At 29.2% G+C, this 18,357-nt stretch overlaps 1 protein-coding gene across 1 annotated transcript in view; it reads right to left on the bottom strand.

Annotated features, from left to right (window-relative positions):
- The window catches only part of LOC124363180, a 60,852-nt gene that overhangs the window by 15,277 nt on the left and 27,218 nt on the right, over nt 1–18,357 (bottom strand). Inside the window, exon 10 of the mRNA XM_046818330.1 lies at nt 2,284–2,452. Within this exon, the coding sequence (XP_046674286.1) occupies nt 2,284–2,452 (169 nt within the window). The remainder of the gene's footprint in view (nt 1–2,283; nt 2,453–18,357) is intronic.

Genomic DNA, 18,357 nt, shown 5'->3' with positions numbered 1-18,357 from the left:
TACAATCAAAAATAAGGACATAAATTCTTTGAAGTTTAACATTTGTCTTTGTAGGACAAAACTCAAGGTCGTTTCACTAGTCACACTTACTTTATTACACTTGTAATTCGTCAACCAATTTTAACAAATGGTACTTAATACACTATTAAAATGCATATTTCACAGTGATAAAAAAATACTCTATAGCGCAAAAAATATTTGTAAAGAATTACACAACACTAATTACGCTGATATGACTACCTTGTTATCTAATTAGTGACCGATCCCTGCTAATTGTTTTTGCTGTTGTTTACCACAAACATTTGATCCTTCCCTATCTCGTATCAAGCTTATCGGCCCGTGTCCTGTCAATGATTACGTGACACAACCTTCACTGCTCACTTCAATCTCATACAGCACCTCATATAACTCCACTCTTATCATTTGTGTGCGCGTATTTACTTCAATACGTTCCGTCTAGCCAAGAATTAAATTTTGATTGATTACGGAATTATCTTTTTCATCACTTTGATGATTGTAAGTATACTGATAAAAATTTAATCTATGGATAGTGTTTTATAGTTTGCGTAAACTTTCTGTTTACCAATATAGATTTATTAGTGTCAGAATATTAAAAAAATGTTAGTCAAGAGTGTCGAGCGCATTTGCAGAGATATAATTCTAAAGTACACTGCCATTTTCAGTGTAAGATTATGAGGAAAGATTAATAACAATTATTAATCGGCTAATTTTCATATTTTCTTCCTTAGAACAACATAGAATACAAAATATTTATAAACAACGCTAAAAAAAAAATACTAAAAAAGAATCCCCAAGATAAAGAAACAAGAACATTAAAAAGAACACAAAGGTTTTAACATTTTCATAAAATTTATTCAGAATAAAATACTATAATGCTCCATACAAAAATCTAGAGAAAACATTTATTTTTAATGAAAATTTATAAAACAACATGTGGAAATAATAACATTTCAAAACATTGGTTTCAAAACATCTAGTAAAAGTACGTTTTGAAGAGTGAACTGTAATTGAACTGAACGTTGTTTCTGATCTGATATTTAGATTGTGGCACAAGGTGTTAAAAAGTCCAAGGTTTTGTTTATAGTAAAGAAGGGTATGAAAAATGTAAATTGAGGGAAAGGTAAGGAATTTTAATGAGTTGAATAACGTTTGCAAGAATCCATTGGTTTGAGATGAGCTTTTATTTTAATTGCTTTTTTTGAAAAATATTTAATGATGTAACTAATTTTGAACTTCTACAAATAGAACGTTCAGCTATTACAAAATACATTACATATTAAATTTTTTGGGCATAGGCAACAACAGAAAAGATATATATATATATATATATATATATATATATATATATATATATATATATATTAGCCTAAATGTTATTACAGATTGATGATTAATAAGTAATTGCTTTGGCAGAACTCGAACCTGAATTTACTTTGTATTTCGCTTTTTTCAAAACAATTCATGTCAAAAGATTGTATCATTAATTAAATTGTATCAGTAGCAATAACCTAGTTTATTTTCAGAAACAATTTATAAACAAACTGGCTGACACTACAAAATAGTTTTGTACTACCTGAGCAAGCATGTTAACCACTACAAAAACAATTTTCGTTTGCTCTTTCAGTCAGACTTGCTTTAAGGAACCGAATGAACACGTGACTTTAAAGCCAAATAGCTGTCAAATCACGTTTACTACAACTATTTTCTGACACTTTAACTAAAACGTTATCTTTTAACAACATTATTCAAACGTTTTAGTGATCTCAAAATATCTTTTTGCACAGGTTGTGAAACCACTTTAATATTTCCATTAATAAATATACACTTGAGACGAAAAATCTGTTGGAATTAATCTGGTTGGAATTTAATCTTTGTTGAAGTGTCATCTGACCCGCCTCAACACGAAACGTTATTACAACAAGATGTGTAATCTGCCAAGTACTTCCTATATCGATTCTGAGAGCCATTCTTTAATAAAGTTGATAGCGACAGTTATTATCTACTCTTACAAGTTCCTTATCTGCCAATAATTGAGATTAAAGCCAGACACAACCAGTCTAATGATTTGAGGAAAAGGAGAAACGTATTAAAATTGAAATCCGTCACTAAAATGATTTGTTACCCCTGAAGTTTCTGTTACCTAGATGTTACATCTAGCTTTGAAAACGTATAAAATATGCTACGTACTAAATTATAAATCTTGTATGATTAAATAGAAAGCCTACGTACAATTAAATGTATGAAACAATAATGACAGCACACCTTGTTAACGTTGCAAGAGATGTGAGAGGCACCAACATGTTGAGAGTTTTTACGACAAAGTTGACGACGTGGCCCAGCTTGACATAGACGTGTCTGGCTATATTCAGATGTGTAGAAGTCCAAGTCAGCTGATTATCCAAACAGTTGTATATCTCCAGGCACTCGGCATCTGTGACACAACGTAAAGCAAGTCACAAGATTGGAATTTAGCATATGATGTCATATTTTACTTAAATAAAAGTATCGGTTTTTATCTCCAATTTCGATATCAGAATACAAGCTGAAAATATTAATAAACGGGGCGTGAAAGTTTAATCACGTAAAGAAAACGTTATAAAATGTCAGATTATAGGAAGCTTTCACACAATTCCTTGGAATAAAAATATGTTACAAACCCTATATTCCGGCATTTTAATCATTCAATTCCGAATTGATTCCACCAGTTTACTGTTATTGCCAAATCCTCTGTCTTGTACAAAAACAGGATACAAAGTACACATTTTTTGTGTTTTTTATTAAGACTTTCTTCAAAACATAAATATGTAACACATAAACCAATGTTCTTTTATGACCTGCTCATTCTTAAACCCAAATAATCGATATTCTTGTAATTCAAGTAAAGGGGAATGCCTTAAATCAATTTCAGTTCAAAATAAAAAATCACTCTATAACAATATTTCATAAAAAATACAATTTCAAAACCTTCCCAAAAAATGTTAATGAAAGCTAAACAAAGTTAAAAATTTTGAATATGAATAACTGGATTCAACTTATTTTGGAAGCAATTAAAAAAATTTTACATTAAAAGTACGAATTTATTATTTGGTGTGCACACATACAATTTTGACAAAATTTACGCCATCATAAAAAATACTGATATAAAAGTTCAAATTTTAATGACACATATGGGTGATCTACAACATCAATTTCTGGTCAGTGTTTAAAGGCCCAAAGTTTGAATCATCAGTTCAGACTGTAACATTGTTGTATGCCACTGAAATAAATTTGGAGGAAAGATGATTATGTAGATGGCGGGTGTGGTTCAGTGCCATTGTGTGCAGACTTCATGGCTAATGTGTAGGGCCCATTCACTTACTGGTAATCATGTCAGACAGGTGACATCCTTCATCAGGTAACATTGCCTTATCACTGACTGATATACCACCAGACATTTCAATTTATGTAAGCTATAAGCTCAAATTTACAATGGTTCAGAAAATAAAGCATAATTGTTAGTTAGTTTTACAGTTGCTCTATATGCTTATTCACTATAATTTACAATTAATCTTCACATTATAATTTGTTTAACATATTGAATAAGGTTTTAGTTTAACAAATCACATATTTAATTGTCATAAAATTATCAAAAAGGATTTTAAAAATATATTTCTTTCGTTTTGTTTATAATCTTGTTTATGTGAAAAATTTGTAATTAGCTAAAAAAGTAAATGGGTTTCTTATACATATATTTCAAATGAATCCTTTGCAATGTGAGAAAAACCACCTGCACAAGAAAGAGTAATTTTTAAATTGCTTGCGTATAAAAAATTTTCAACTTTTACATCTAACTCTTAACTTTAAACTAACCCATAAGACATTTACATTAAAATCTTTAAAATAGTAAGTTTTTATGTGTAGAATTAAAATACTATTAAACACATAGTTATAAATTACTTTGTTATATTGTTCGTATTGTTCGGTAACTTTTATAGATTTTTTATTAAATCCCAAGAGAGACACTATGAATTTTAAAATATCACAAAATATCTCATTGTACGGATTGAAAATTAATTCAATGGTTACCACATCATAAAATAATTCTGATTTAATTTAAGGTAGTAAATAATTTGCACTATAACATATTGAAATTAATTTAACTGTGAATCTATCATAGTCTGAAATGAATTTCTATGACCCAATGTATCTTTTTGTTTTGACTCCTGTCTTTTCAAATAAGCTATAAACATGAATCTGAAAATGAATTCTGTGATACCAATAGTTTTAATAATTGAAAAGTTAAAAGTAAAATAGGTAATTCCATTTTAACCCAAAATTTTTCACTTTTATAATTTTTTCATTGTATATACGAAGAATCTTGTCAATACAGTGTTTTAATAAAGTTTTAAACAATAGAATAATATTAATTTCGTTGCACTTAAATAAAATTGGCTTACAAAAGCTAATAAAAATATTAAATTAAGTGTCAATTCTTAAATTTTACCTTGATTTATCTGTTGTAAATAGATTTGCGTGAAATTTTACATTTTAAATATGATATACAACTGTGTACTGAGTGATTAGTTGTAATAATAAAATTAATGCAAATATTAATTTTATTTGCATCATTTAAAACATTTTTACGTTCAAGAAAATTTTCTCATGTACCAAAACGTCAAAATTTTAAAACCTTTATGTTTGGTTGTTGTATTGAAACAAGTGGCGTCTAAACCACTAAAACCATAGAGGCTGATAATGACAGATAAACCACCACCAAAAAACAAGTGCGGTGAGAGCCGGCTGTGGGTTAACTTCTGACCCTGGACACAGACACTAGTGAGCTATTGTTAGCTCCCATGTAGTCCGTGTCGGTACATCACACTGGCAGCGATGTACAAGCCCCAGCCTTCCTCCCAACGTAAGTCATTGTGACAAATGTTTTAGAAACTTATGCTGCTACTAAACTAGCTTCTGCCAGGCAAATTAAATACAGATGTCAAACTAATAACCATCCAGTTGATATATAGAAAATTCTGACTTTAAAGGATGACAGAGGAATAAAAATTCTCATTTTAGTAAAACCACTTAAGAGATGTATTAAAAAACTAATTCTTTTTTAAATGTTATAAATACAACTAGTTTAAGTAAAAAACATTGTGAGTAAAAACTGAGTTGAAAAGCTTTGTAACTTTAGTTTATTGCATGGCAATCAATTAAGTTACAGTTGTAAACAGCGAATGCAGTGTTTAAACATTGATAAATATTTTAAAACAACTTTAATTGATATTCATTTACATATGGTTGGATACTAAATAAATCCCACACAAAATCTAAATAATTTCAAAATTTTTAGAATTTGTACAACGTTGCTTAATAGTTTTGGTTGCATTGTAAGGTTACTGCAGGGCAAATTTAAAAATACAACACACCATTTTGGAGTTACATTACCAAACGACAACTGTAAAACAAATTGTAGGTTAAATACTGTCACTAGATAATCTCTAAAATATAAATAAAATGCATTAATATTTTACCTATAATTAAGCCATATTGTCATATTTCAAGGTTTGTTTACAGAATACAGCATCTGGTATCTCCACATGTGTTAGTTTTAAAACTGAAAGACTGGAATCCACATTATGAAGCAAACAATACTTTATAAATGACAATTTTATTTAAAGTGTAACACCAATTTACCAAAGACTACCTATGTAGGTTAGAAAGATGCATGCATTTAATAATCTTTTAACTAATATTTTGATTTATATAGAAAAATAACTTCAAGAAATTTAAAAAATGTCAAATTTAACTTTTTAAATGTGCTCATAAGGCCATTACAAAAATCATTTAAGTAATGTTATACTGAAAATATAGAAATAATTTGTGACATTTTTGCAATGTTTATCTCCAGTTACTGTCCATAATATTTTATTCAGCAAATTCTTTAAAAACTCAATGTTTGAAGTATATACACTTTTGTACATTATGGGCAATCATTTCAAAATTTAATAAAATTTTGTTTTTCACCACATGTTTTCAGTTTGTGATAAACTTTAAATTTTAAAATAGTACAAAATAATTGTACTGGATTCTTTATCTGTGGTTTCTTGGGCATAAATTGATTTTAAATGACTTCAGAAACAATTTGGCAGTGATCAATCTAAAACAGATTAAGTTAGACGTACATTACAGAACATAAAGTTGTTTTTGATAGAAAGTTGTAACAGCATCAAATCTAGAAAATCTACAATTTCAACTTTTCATAAGTACCCAACTACAAATTTGGTAAATTGCTTTCCGAATAGAAAATACAAGGGCAATGTACAAACAGTAACAGTTTTTTGTAATGAGAGTAAAATGATAATACATATGACATTACTGTCAGATACTAAGTCTATCTGAAACAATCAAGCCAACTGATATTGATCTACATACAATTGTTACAACATTGAGCAATGTTTCCTTTACTAACAAACAATTTAAATTGTCAATATTGACTAGTTAATTGAATGAGTCCAGTGAGGAGTAGATTAAATTTTGTTGTTTGTCATTACAACTCTAGATGTGATTGCCCTAAGACTACCGGAAATACTGACTAATTTTCACCATTTATCACTAAAGGTTTCATTAAACTTGCAGGTGTCAACTGTGTTTGTCAATAGGCATTTCTTTAAAAGCAGAAGAAGCCTTCCCAGTGAAGAAGAACTTCATTAGTTCATCATTATCAATCAATAAGGATCTTTTGTAAGGCTAAATTATATTTGGGAGGGTGAGGATTTTCTAATTCTGCATAAAGACAAAAAATAGAAGTTCTGGATTAATTCCCCCATCTGGAATGTCTAGATATCCTACATCTTAAACAGTTATGACATGATAAACAGTTGAAGTTGAGACCAATGTCAGAGATGATGATTTGGTTTGACACATGGTTAAAGACGAAAATTCAGGATAAGAAAGGAAAGATGTAGAACATTTTTTTGCAAGTGATCATATTTTAAGAGAAGTGAAGGGAAAGAAATCATATTTTAGTAAAATAGGCATCTCAATCAATACAAAATACACAAATCTGGAAAGCAACTTCCAGAAAATAGTAGAACAACTAATTTTCCCACCTTGACTTCTAAATGACAGACTGAGATTATTTACTCAATATAGAAGTATGTCCAGTATTATATAATAGAATTAATGTATAATTAGCCACCATCAATAAATAACATGTGTTTTACCAAAATATTTATAACTTTGTATTTTTGTAACTATGTTAAGGTTAAGTGTGTCTAAATATTATCATTTAACTGTTCTGTGAAAGATTAGGAAACTTCAACATCGTACAGACAATTTTAGTTTGGATGCATTTAGTTGAGTTGCTCTTCTCCCATTCCTGAACTAAGCACATCATAAAAGGTACAATTGTTTTTATTTACAAATCATAACTTTTATTCCTGAAACTAGTTGCTTGTGTGGTGCTAAACTAAGGCTAGTGTACTGGCAGAATAATTTTTGTAGCTTTATTATGATTTTTGGAGTGAACATGAATGTACTGGATAGTTTCAAATAAGAATAAATATAATATAATGGTAAAGAAATATTGATATTAGGCTATATTTTATTCAGTATATCCACACAATACTAAAATATTCGACAGGTACCTCATTCATAATGGAATAGTAAACAACACAAAAAGATGGGCAAAAGCTATAGATGTCATAAAAATGGCAGGACATAATAATATTGCAGTCCTTTAATAATGTGCGCTAGCATGACAAATCACACAGCTAAATACAAGTCAACATAGAAATTTATTCATACATGAGTTTGGTTTAGTTTGTTTTAGAACATTAAGAAGCTCAATAATTGTAATTGTTAAGGGTTAAAAAGTTTTATATTTTTAACAAAATGTCTATAAATTCAAATTTGATTATTTGTTATTAAAAATCAAATAAAAAATTGGTTTTACATTATAATTGTACATAAAGAGTAAATTTGTAAAAAGTATATGTATTTGACTAAAATATAGTACACAATGTTAATAAAACAAAACTTTCCAATATGGTTTTATTTTTTGGACAAGTCCTTTTGAAACCAAAAGTTTCATCATCAGGCGACTCCACAAATAAGTATTTACGTTATTTTTCTTACAATTAATATTAAAATACCATATGGTGTAAATATGCAAATAAAAAAATTTGGAAATATTTCTGCCAGTATGATTTTTGAATAAATTGAGAAGAAAATAGACCCTGGAATTTTCAATAGGGCCTTCTTCATTGTTTATGAATTTTACTTTATTGCTGTTTATGTGTAGGGTTTCCCAAGCATATAAATTCATTGGTTTTGTTACTTCTTTTATTAATTTTAGATTTTTAATTAAAAACAATGCATATTTACACCATTATGGTATTTTAATATTAATTGTAAGAAAGATAATGTAAATACTTATTTGTGGAGTCGCCTGATGATGAAACCTTTGGTTTTGAAAGGCCTCGTCAAAAAACTAAACCATATTGGAAAGTTTTATTTTATTAACATTTAGCACTATTTAAAATTTGTTCCAATTGCTCTAAGAGTCTTCAATAACTAAGATATGTTTAAATTTGTTAAGTGAAATATCTGGAAAATGTTCACAAACCAATAGATAGTTAAAAGGTATGTTCAAAATGTGACCGTTTCACAGCTCAACGCTCAGAGTAGCGAAGAATGAGAGGCTGCAGGTCACAGCACGTCTGACAATTGGTGACCCGACCACTCAGGTCCTTACAACCAATTAGTTACAACACCGGGACCCTTGATAGTCACTTATCCCATCTGACCCGAATAGCTCACAATCATCGTTAAGTTCTATGATAACCGTTCAAAATACTGTCATAAAACTTTCACGGTTTTCCATAAAAGCTTTATAAAAATTTAACATTCACTACATAAATGTAGAAAATTTATTTGCTAGCAACTGATTCTGCATGAGGATTTATTTAGGATCTTTAAATAAACATTTTGTCATTTTTAACACCTTAACCATTTGGCTGTTCCCAATAACAAAACATTTTCCAAAAATATCCAGGCCTTGAACTTGTACAATACACAAAACTGTGATACCCAAAATTGACTTTTTTGCAGTGTTTTTAAAAAATTTAAACTTTTTTTATACATCATGACATCTGCTTGAGATTGGTATCGTTATTTAGCTAATAGAATTGTCTTTAAGATAAAAATGTTCAAGCAAATAAATAGGTCTAAATTTGTTTATACTTATGTTTTTTATTTTGTTAGTTTGTAGTTATAAAACTTTTTTTCATTTTAAAATTAATAGTTGAACATTTGAAAATTAAATGTAATTATGAACAGGTCCTGAAAATTTCAAGTAATTTGGATAATATATAGCGAACTTATTCATAGAATAAGATGGCATATGCCACTGCCATCCAAATCACCACAATGATGCCCTTATCTATTGTACCAACCTACGTTACTTTACTTTACTTCCACTCTAATGTACAGGGAGCAAGGTTTGTGTATTTATGTATGTGTATGTATATGTATAAGCATGCAAGTCAATCAATCAATCAATCATTGATTACTTATGTGCGTATGAGTGTGCTTTTTGTATGCTATATATCTGAGTCATATATATGATTAAAACTTACCAGCAATTTAGGTCGACCTATTTTTTTCAACGACTTGTACCCACATACAGCCTTGCCTATGTAGGTACTGTTTTCAACGACTCATACCCACATACAGGTTTAATTAGGTGGGTACTTTTTTCCTATATTTTAAGAAGTGTTTATGTTTTAATCATATTTTTAAGATATTATAGTATAAATTAATCTATTATGGAATTGTAATTTCTTTAATTCGAAATAAATAAGTTTTTTTAAAAATTGAATTGATCTTATACTCAATACTGTTCGGAGACGTAAAGGAAAGTACAAAACTTAATTTTTATTTTGAAATGAATTTAATTTTTTAACCATTGGTACATAGACATGTCAGTTTAACAAAAAAATAACATTACGAATATCGTTGTAGAACAGTCATTGTTAAAAATTACTTTTTATGCACAGATCAATAAAATTCACTCAAATATCACCTGCTCAGCATGGTAACCATTTTTGTTAGAACAAATAAAATACAAAAAGATTAATAAATACGAAATTTCTTGAATTCTTGAAGGTACATTCATTGGCGTTGTTCTGTACATTTTTTCTTGTCTTATTCTCATCTTTTCATAATTTATTGATATAAAAGCTTAGTAATGCAAAGTTACGCCAGCCCTGGTTAAAAATGCATTGTACAAAAACAAAAAATGTTTATAAAACTAAAGGTTTGAGAATACATAAAGCACTTTGTCATAACAGTACAGATCTAATTCTTTTTTTGTTTTGTACATTGTAAATGAAACTTACATAAGTATCATGTTTGGTTTAGTAATCGCTTATCTACAAAAATATCGTAAAATAAAATCACACATGAAGAGTTAAGTTATACTATGTATAAAAGTTAGATACTTTGCAATGTTTATGTTATTGTATATGACTTAAGAAATGTATGGTGTCAATAATAACAGCTCCTTAATTCATTGAAAAAATAAAAAACCACATAAATATGTTGTTGTAATTTGTGTTATTACAATTTACAACAACAAATGTTTAGGTTTTTAAGTAGTTTTTAGCTAGAGTTCCCACTAAACGGTATTAACGAGGGTTCAAACACCAAAATATATATCTAAAGATAAAACAACATTTATTTCAAAACAATTACGGTTTTATGATGAAAATTATAATCTAACCAGTTTCTAACCATAACACAATTTATTACAAACAAAAATTTTTGATATAATGGTCTCATAAATGCTTATCAATCAGTGATAAGTCATTTGACCTTGATTCCGCATTGATTCGTGGTAGTAGGAGTTCTGAAATGAAGTGAGAACAGTGTTGTTGTTGTGGGTGAATGAAAGTGAAAATGATTATTTTACACTTTATAAGGCAGTGCGCAAATCAACAATCAGAACTTACACAGATATTCCTCCACAATTCATAACGTAAAGTATCGTGTTATAAATCATTGTTTTTACCACATAATAAAAACATAACAGCTAATTTTTATGTTCATATTGAGAAGTTTAGGTTAAAATCAATTTTTATTTATAGTTTTTAGTTATTAATCATTGCATAGTGTAAAAATAAGTTGCATTCTATGAGAAATGTTATTGATATTATATTAATAAAAACAAATATCTGACAAAAAACTTAACAAACTTGAAGTTCTAGTTTGCACATTACTTGTCTAGGATGCTGCTGCACACAACTGTGCAATACTCAACAACTCATTGCACATAAAAAAAGTAAACTGCTTGACAAGTTTAAATAAGAACTGGTGTAGTAAACAATGAAATTGAAAATCTAGACAAAGACAGCTTATTGACCTAAATATTAGAACTGAATACGCCAAATTTGTGTAACTTGTATCCAGTAATTTAATAATGAATTTGAATGAATGTGTATAAATAAACTGTTTATAACTATTAGTTCTTCAAAGCCAATAAACTATTACCACATCACCTAATATGTACTCTTAAAGAAACAAAGTTATACAAGTTTCTGTTTATAATAGTTTGACATCTGCCATCTTTACATGTTACAAAATATGCAATGCTGCAATAAGAATAGAACTTTATTTGGGGCAAAACATGCGATACTTTTGATATTACTATAACTTTACTTATAGTAAAATAGACACTACTGCAATAAGAATACAAAAATAAACCACACTACAATACGAATAAAACTTCACTCATACCAAAATAAACAGTACTGCAATATGAATATAACTTTACTTCTGACAAAATAGCCAGTATTGCAATGAGAATATAACTTTACTTCTGACAAAATAGCCAGTATTGCAATGAGAATATAACTTTACTTCTGACAAAATAGCCAGTATTGCAATGAGAATATAACTTTACTTCTGACAAAACAGCCAGTATTGCAATGAGAATATAACTTTACTTCTGACAAAACAGCCAGTATTGCAATGAGAATATAACTTTACATGTGACAAAATAGCCAGTATTGCAATGAGAATATAACTTTACATGTGACAAAACATGCATGTTGCAGTAGGAATATTTCTTTAAAATATCTGGACTTTTTTTATCTATTTTTGACTACACATTTGTAGTTTTAAATTAAAACTGTCTTGTGATATTTAATTGTTCATTATAGTTATTCAATCGTGTTTCAATTTTTAAAAAATCAGAATAAAATTTCACAATAATAAATCTCATAATCTAATCTCTCCTAACTTTTATAATTTACTCTGTTGTAAATTATTAATACAGCTCATAATTTGGACAGTTTAACTTATTACTATAATTTATGTAGTCCACACTTTAATACGATCAAACCCGGTGACGTCTTGCACATGTCACACCACTAGGATTGCGATATGAGTGGCATCAAGTACTGGGGTATTTTTAAGCCACATATTTTTTATTAACTAATAACAAATTGTAATTATTGTTTTATTTAATGTTTATTTACATGTATAAGAATACCAAATCGACCTTGGGTTCTTGGAAATCAGTCTTCAAAGTATAGATTATTTTGTAATGTTTACAACTTGAGTGTAGCTGATTTGTAGTCAGCTGTTCTTATTAGTGGACTCTGATTCCCACTATTTTCTCACATACTTCACTAATATTATTTTGGAGATGAGTGAGTTTGAAGTTACATATCAACACCACTAGTGACACCGTAATGATGTTACAGTGATGTCATAGTACTTTTTATATAAAAAGTCAATTTTATCTAAAAACGATGTTATTTACCAAAGTTATTACTATATATGCCTGTATGTATTATATCAAGAGTTTCAATGCAAATATTTGGTCAGTGTGATATGTGTTTACACTGTTAGTACCGATGATGCCACTGTGATGTCTGAGTACCTTTTATAAGAAAAAGATTTTTTCCATAAAAGTAATTATCTTATGCAGTTAAACGTTTGGGATTTCAGGTGATATTTCTCCAAATATAGCTGGGCTTAAACATGTTAATACAAACAACTTATAATGTAAAAATCAATTAAAATTTTTTAATTAGCTGAGTGTTAGCAAATCCTATTACCTGAGAGGCTGGAAATTTTTAATTTCTATCTATCTGCAAGTTTGTATGAATTCTCGAAACTGAACTGACATATAGACTTGTAATTTTGATGATACTTCATTTCTATATGAGCAACACTGAGTATTATGACAGTCATGTCACTTCTTGAGATTTAGCTGAGCATCAGAGAATATTTTTACATTGGTGTTTGGGTAACAATGATGGCAAAGAGAAAAGAGCACAATCAAAACATGTGTTGACGAAATAACTACAATCATATGACATTTTAACAAGTGACACTAACACATGTGGCCATGTGGTCTATAATTTCCAAACATCCTGTAACTTTAATTGACAGTATTCAAGATAGATGAGGTAGACCAAAGTCTTCCTCATCTATCAGAGAGATCAAAACTAATCCACACTAACTAGTAGACGGTAAAAATAAATATAGTCATGTAAAATCCACACTGACTAGTAGATGGTAAAGATAAATATAGTCATGTAAAAATCCACACTGACTAGTACACGGTAAAAATAAATATAGTCATGTAAAATCCACACTGACTAGTAGACGGTAAAATAAATATAGTCATGTAAAAATCCACGCTGACTAGTAGGCGGTAAAATAAATATAATCATGAAAAATTCACACTGACTAGTAGATGGTAAAAATATAGTCATGTAAAATCCACACTGACTAGTAGACGGTAAAAATAAATATAGTCCTATAAAATCCACACTGACTAGTAGATAGTAAAAATAAATATAATCATGTAACTACCTTATCAAGCCAATCATAAAAGGATCAAATTACAAACTTTATTTAAAAATTAAAACTAACAAAATTAAACCCCTTTAGCAATTTTACAATAACTTTAATGTGTACTATATACATTTCTTATATTAGCCATTTTAACACGTTTGCTACCAAAGGTTACAGTAGCATTGTGTGCTGCCGTTAAACACATACGGCTCTGTAGATAAAGTGTCAAGATATAAAACATTAGTAATAGATAGATTCCTCACTTAAGAAACATTTCTGTTTTAGCACTGTTACAGTAAATTAACACTTGGTTTTCTCACAGTTTACATGCTCAGACCTCCGAGCTGTTTTATACACCTAGGTTTTTAAAGTTCCATTGGTTGGGTGCCATTGAGATAGAGAGGATCTGTGTTATTGCATCGAGCTGAAGCCTTAAAAACATAACATAAGCTCTAAATCAAGCTCAAAGAGGAGAACTCTTTTGATCCATTTACAACATGTAAACATAGTTACTCTAAGCACAGGGAATAATATTTATATAAAATCAACAGGAAAGGTCAAGCCAAACAAACACAACATTTTTACGAGCATAGCTACGAGTTGTTGATATTACCCCACACACTAATGGGCAGTTGCCAACACCACAGTTCAGACGCACATTTTTGGCAAACCGTCAACACTTGCTTCATCTTTGTATGTGACAACTATAAACAAACCAGGCCATTTAAAAAAAATATTGTTAAAATTAAACTAATTTAATTTTAGCAAAACATACTAACTCTGCTAGTTTTTTCACAGGGATTTCATGGTTTGTTGTTACTATGGTTTATATGGTTTTTTACGCTTAGAAGTTATTATTATGGTCATTATTTAATAATAAATGCATTGCAAAAGAAAAAGTAACATAAATCAAGTAAAAACTAACCAACTTATAAAAAATGCAAACCTCAAGAACCATTTTAACTGCCAAACAAAATTTCAAAGGACCACGCAATTATAATACTTGCTACATAATCAGAAGTAGCAGGCATATTTCTAATTCTACTAAAAACCAAAAATAAAAGAGAACACAACCCACACGTTTCAAGTACAAAAAATAACTACACAGTTTATGAATAGGCTAAGGTCTTATATTCTACTTGAGTATGATACGCCTCAAAACAAATTGAGAATTGAGAAGCTGTATAGCAATGTTAAAGTTGAAAGTTGTTCAATTTTTAAAATTTGAAAGTTTTTTTATTAAAAATATTTTTAAACGTGATGTCGTCATGGAATCACTCTGTGACAGTATGAATAGACCACCTGATATTGTCACAGACTCTTTCGTTACGGTTAAATAATTCTATTGCATAAGATATAGAGAAATTCCTTTGTTGTAATTTGTTACAATGATTTTTTACTTTTTCTCCGACATTAGAACAAGGTAAGTAACTATGAAATTAACTGCTTAATACATTCAGATGAATTGTTTAAATTCTACATTCAATTTTTATGATTACCAATAAAAACATTTAATTGAAACACTCAATTAAAATATAAATAAAATATCAATAATTCCAAGAACAATTAGAAATCTATAAATTGCATCTTTAACCTTATGTGCTCCACAGACTAACTTAACCCAACATTGCTAAATTGCTGTTCCTCTGTTCCATTGGACAGACTTAGTCTGACAAGTTGTAAATATAGGATATTCATTCTTGTGTGCTTCCAATATTGTTTCTATAATCCATAAGTGCTTTGTTATTTATTGTTCTTTATTGTTCTTTCTCTATGGAGTCACTTTGGAATTTGTAGGGCATAATATTTTTTTGTTAAAAGTAATGAAAATTTGCTTGACTGATCAAGCAGTAGTGAGTGAGTGAGTCAATTTAGTAATTGTGACTATTGACTTGTCAGTTGGTTATGTTTTTGCAGTAAATATTGTGTGAACTTGGCAACATGAAGACTAGTAAATAAAAAAAAACTCTATAATATTTTATAAATTTTTTCATACAATACTTTCTGAAAATGTATTTAAAATGTTTGTATTTAATAGCGTCTTTACCTGGTAAAAAAATGTTTTACATGTCATATAAAATTTAGAATTGAAAATAGTTTCAAATTTGTTATTTATTTTAGGACAGAAACGAGTATGTAAAAAGGAATTCACCACATTATCCTGAACAACATTTAACATAAATAACTTTACCAAACACTAAAAAATATTACAATATACATTTTTAAAAATAAATACATATAAAATTGATCTGACAAAGCATGCTGTGATAACTGCAATAGTGTGATAATTCAAAATAGGTAACTTGCAGAACTGGACTATAAATGATAAGGGAATAAAACTATTTTAGGTTTAACACAGCTCCCAAAATCTAAAGTTGATTCAATTCAGCTGAGAGCCTATCTGAACTTTAAATGTTCAATAGATTGAGAGATTGCTATCTTAATACCAAGAAGGTAATGGTTAAGTGCATTATCTGCTTAGATAAGCTATACACAGATCCAATACCCTCACTACCCTACTCAAATAGGGCTAAATTTACACACTGATGACTGTTCAGTTTGCTCCAAAACATCTCTCAGCATCTCAGCTCAAACACAACATTTTCACAAGGTACTTTGCATTTATTTAGAAAATATTAAGTTAATAATAATTTTGTATTATTGGTTACTCTTATATAATAGAGGATACATCAACACTGATTTGAATTATTAATAAATTTTTATTTTTATTTTTATTCCTGGTAGGGTTTAGTAAGATAATATAAATATATTTAATGTTTCTAGTTAATTTACAAATTACTAATTGTATGTACTTTGTACATTTATAAAATGTACTTTAAAGTGCAATTGTTTTTATCAGGGCAAAAATTATTTAAAATGAATAAACACTCTTGATTTTCTAATAATAATAATATTTTCCAACAGTCTTCAGGAAATTAATAATAATATTAAGTTGTTGTTTTTGTGATTTTCAAAATGACCTTTCCAATCCCCAAAATAAAGGAGAATAACTTTAAATATCTTGAACCATTTTGTTACAACTCAAATTTAAATCCTTAATGAGACAAAATTAACATTATACAAAAAAAAGAGAACTAACCAACTTATACAAATTTAACTTCAGGAACCATGTTAACTTCAAGAACAGAAATAAATCATTTTATACTGCTTTTAAATCTTTACTACTCAATAAATGCTAGAATAAAAACATGAATACTAGTCACGGCCACCAAATAAGCCGGGTGGGTGGATTTGCGCTGCTGCCACGTATGGGACCGGTGAAGCGGAGGAAGGTCGAGAATCGGTCGCTCTCAGGCACAAATTGGCAACGCTGTGTGCACATTGTTGCCTAGTCCAAGCGTCGCGCCGACGCTGCAGCTTCCACACGCCACGGTGCCAGTGCCAGTCGTATTCTACTGTCTGACTAGTTAGTGAGTGTAGTTACATACTGAAAATGGAGGATGCTGGTAGTTCACGTGAAAATGAAAAAACACCTTCTTAAGTGAGTTGAAAAACTCACTTCAGAAGCTATAGATAACGTCACCGCTGTCGATTGGGAAAATTGTGTTAGACACAGTGAGAATTTGCTGTCTGACGATTGGGCTAAAGAAATTGTTAGAGATGACGTAATGGAACCATTTATTATAAACCTTAGAGACGACTTATCAGACAGTGAAAACAGCGACAGTGACTGTGACATTGACAAAGATTAAAAGCAAGTAACTCGGAACCACCAAGTGATCAAATCAACCATGGACTGACATATAATTTCACTGTGATTATGTAATAGTATGTACTAACAATGTCACTTGTTTAATAATAATTACTTAAAAATGTCTCTTTACTATTTGTATTACTACACGTGTTTAAAATGTTTATATTTAAAATAATTTTGCTAAGGAAGGCAAAAGATTGTTTTAAGCATGGTTAATTTTATAAACTTAAAATATTTATTTAATTTTCGCTATGGTTACAATACATAGTACTATAGAAAGTAAAGTATTGCTATTAAAAAACGTTGAGCAGAAATTGTGTGTATACGCACGGCGCACGCATCGCTCTGTGTGTTTGATTTCAATAATTTAGGTTTGCACGCATTTCCCAGCGAAGTTAGTAAACTGAGAAAAATTTGTTTGGAACAAAAAATAAAGTTTATGCCTTTGTCTAAAATTTTGCCACAGGAAAAATGTTCCTAACCAAAAAATAAAAAACTTCCTCGCTTACTGAAATGTTTAATACACCATGTTAATGAATTAAAATTGGTTTGTAGGTATTTAGTATTTCAAAATTACATTTTTGTATTTACATACAAAAATTATATATTGTTATCATCAGCAGTCTCTCCTGAAGTCAATAATACGATTTTCATCTTTGTAACTTGTAAGATGTCATCAGAATCTCAGGAGAAAGCAAACAACATCAAGCTCTAAAATGGATACAATTCAGGGATTGTTCTATTTCACGATGTTTGCACAATCTGGCAAC

Source organism: Homalodisca vitripennis, chromosome 5 (assembly GCF_021130785.1).
Source record: "Homalodisca vitripennis isolate AUS2020 chromosome 5, UT_GWSS_2.1, whole genome shotgun sequence".
Classification (NCBI taxonomy): domain Eukaryota; kingdom Metazoa; phylum Arthropoda; class Insecta; order Hemiptera; family Cicadellidae; genus Homalodisca; species Homalodisca vitripennis.
The sequence above is the reverse complement of the archived record's forward strand: the minus strand, read 5'-3'. Positions and strand labels throughout refer to the sequence as shown.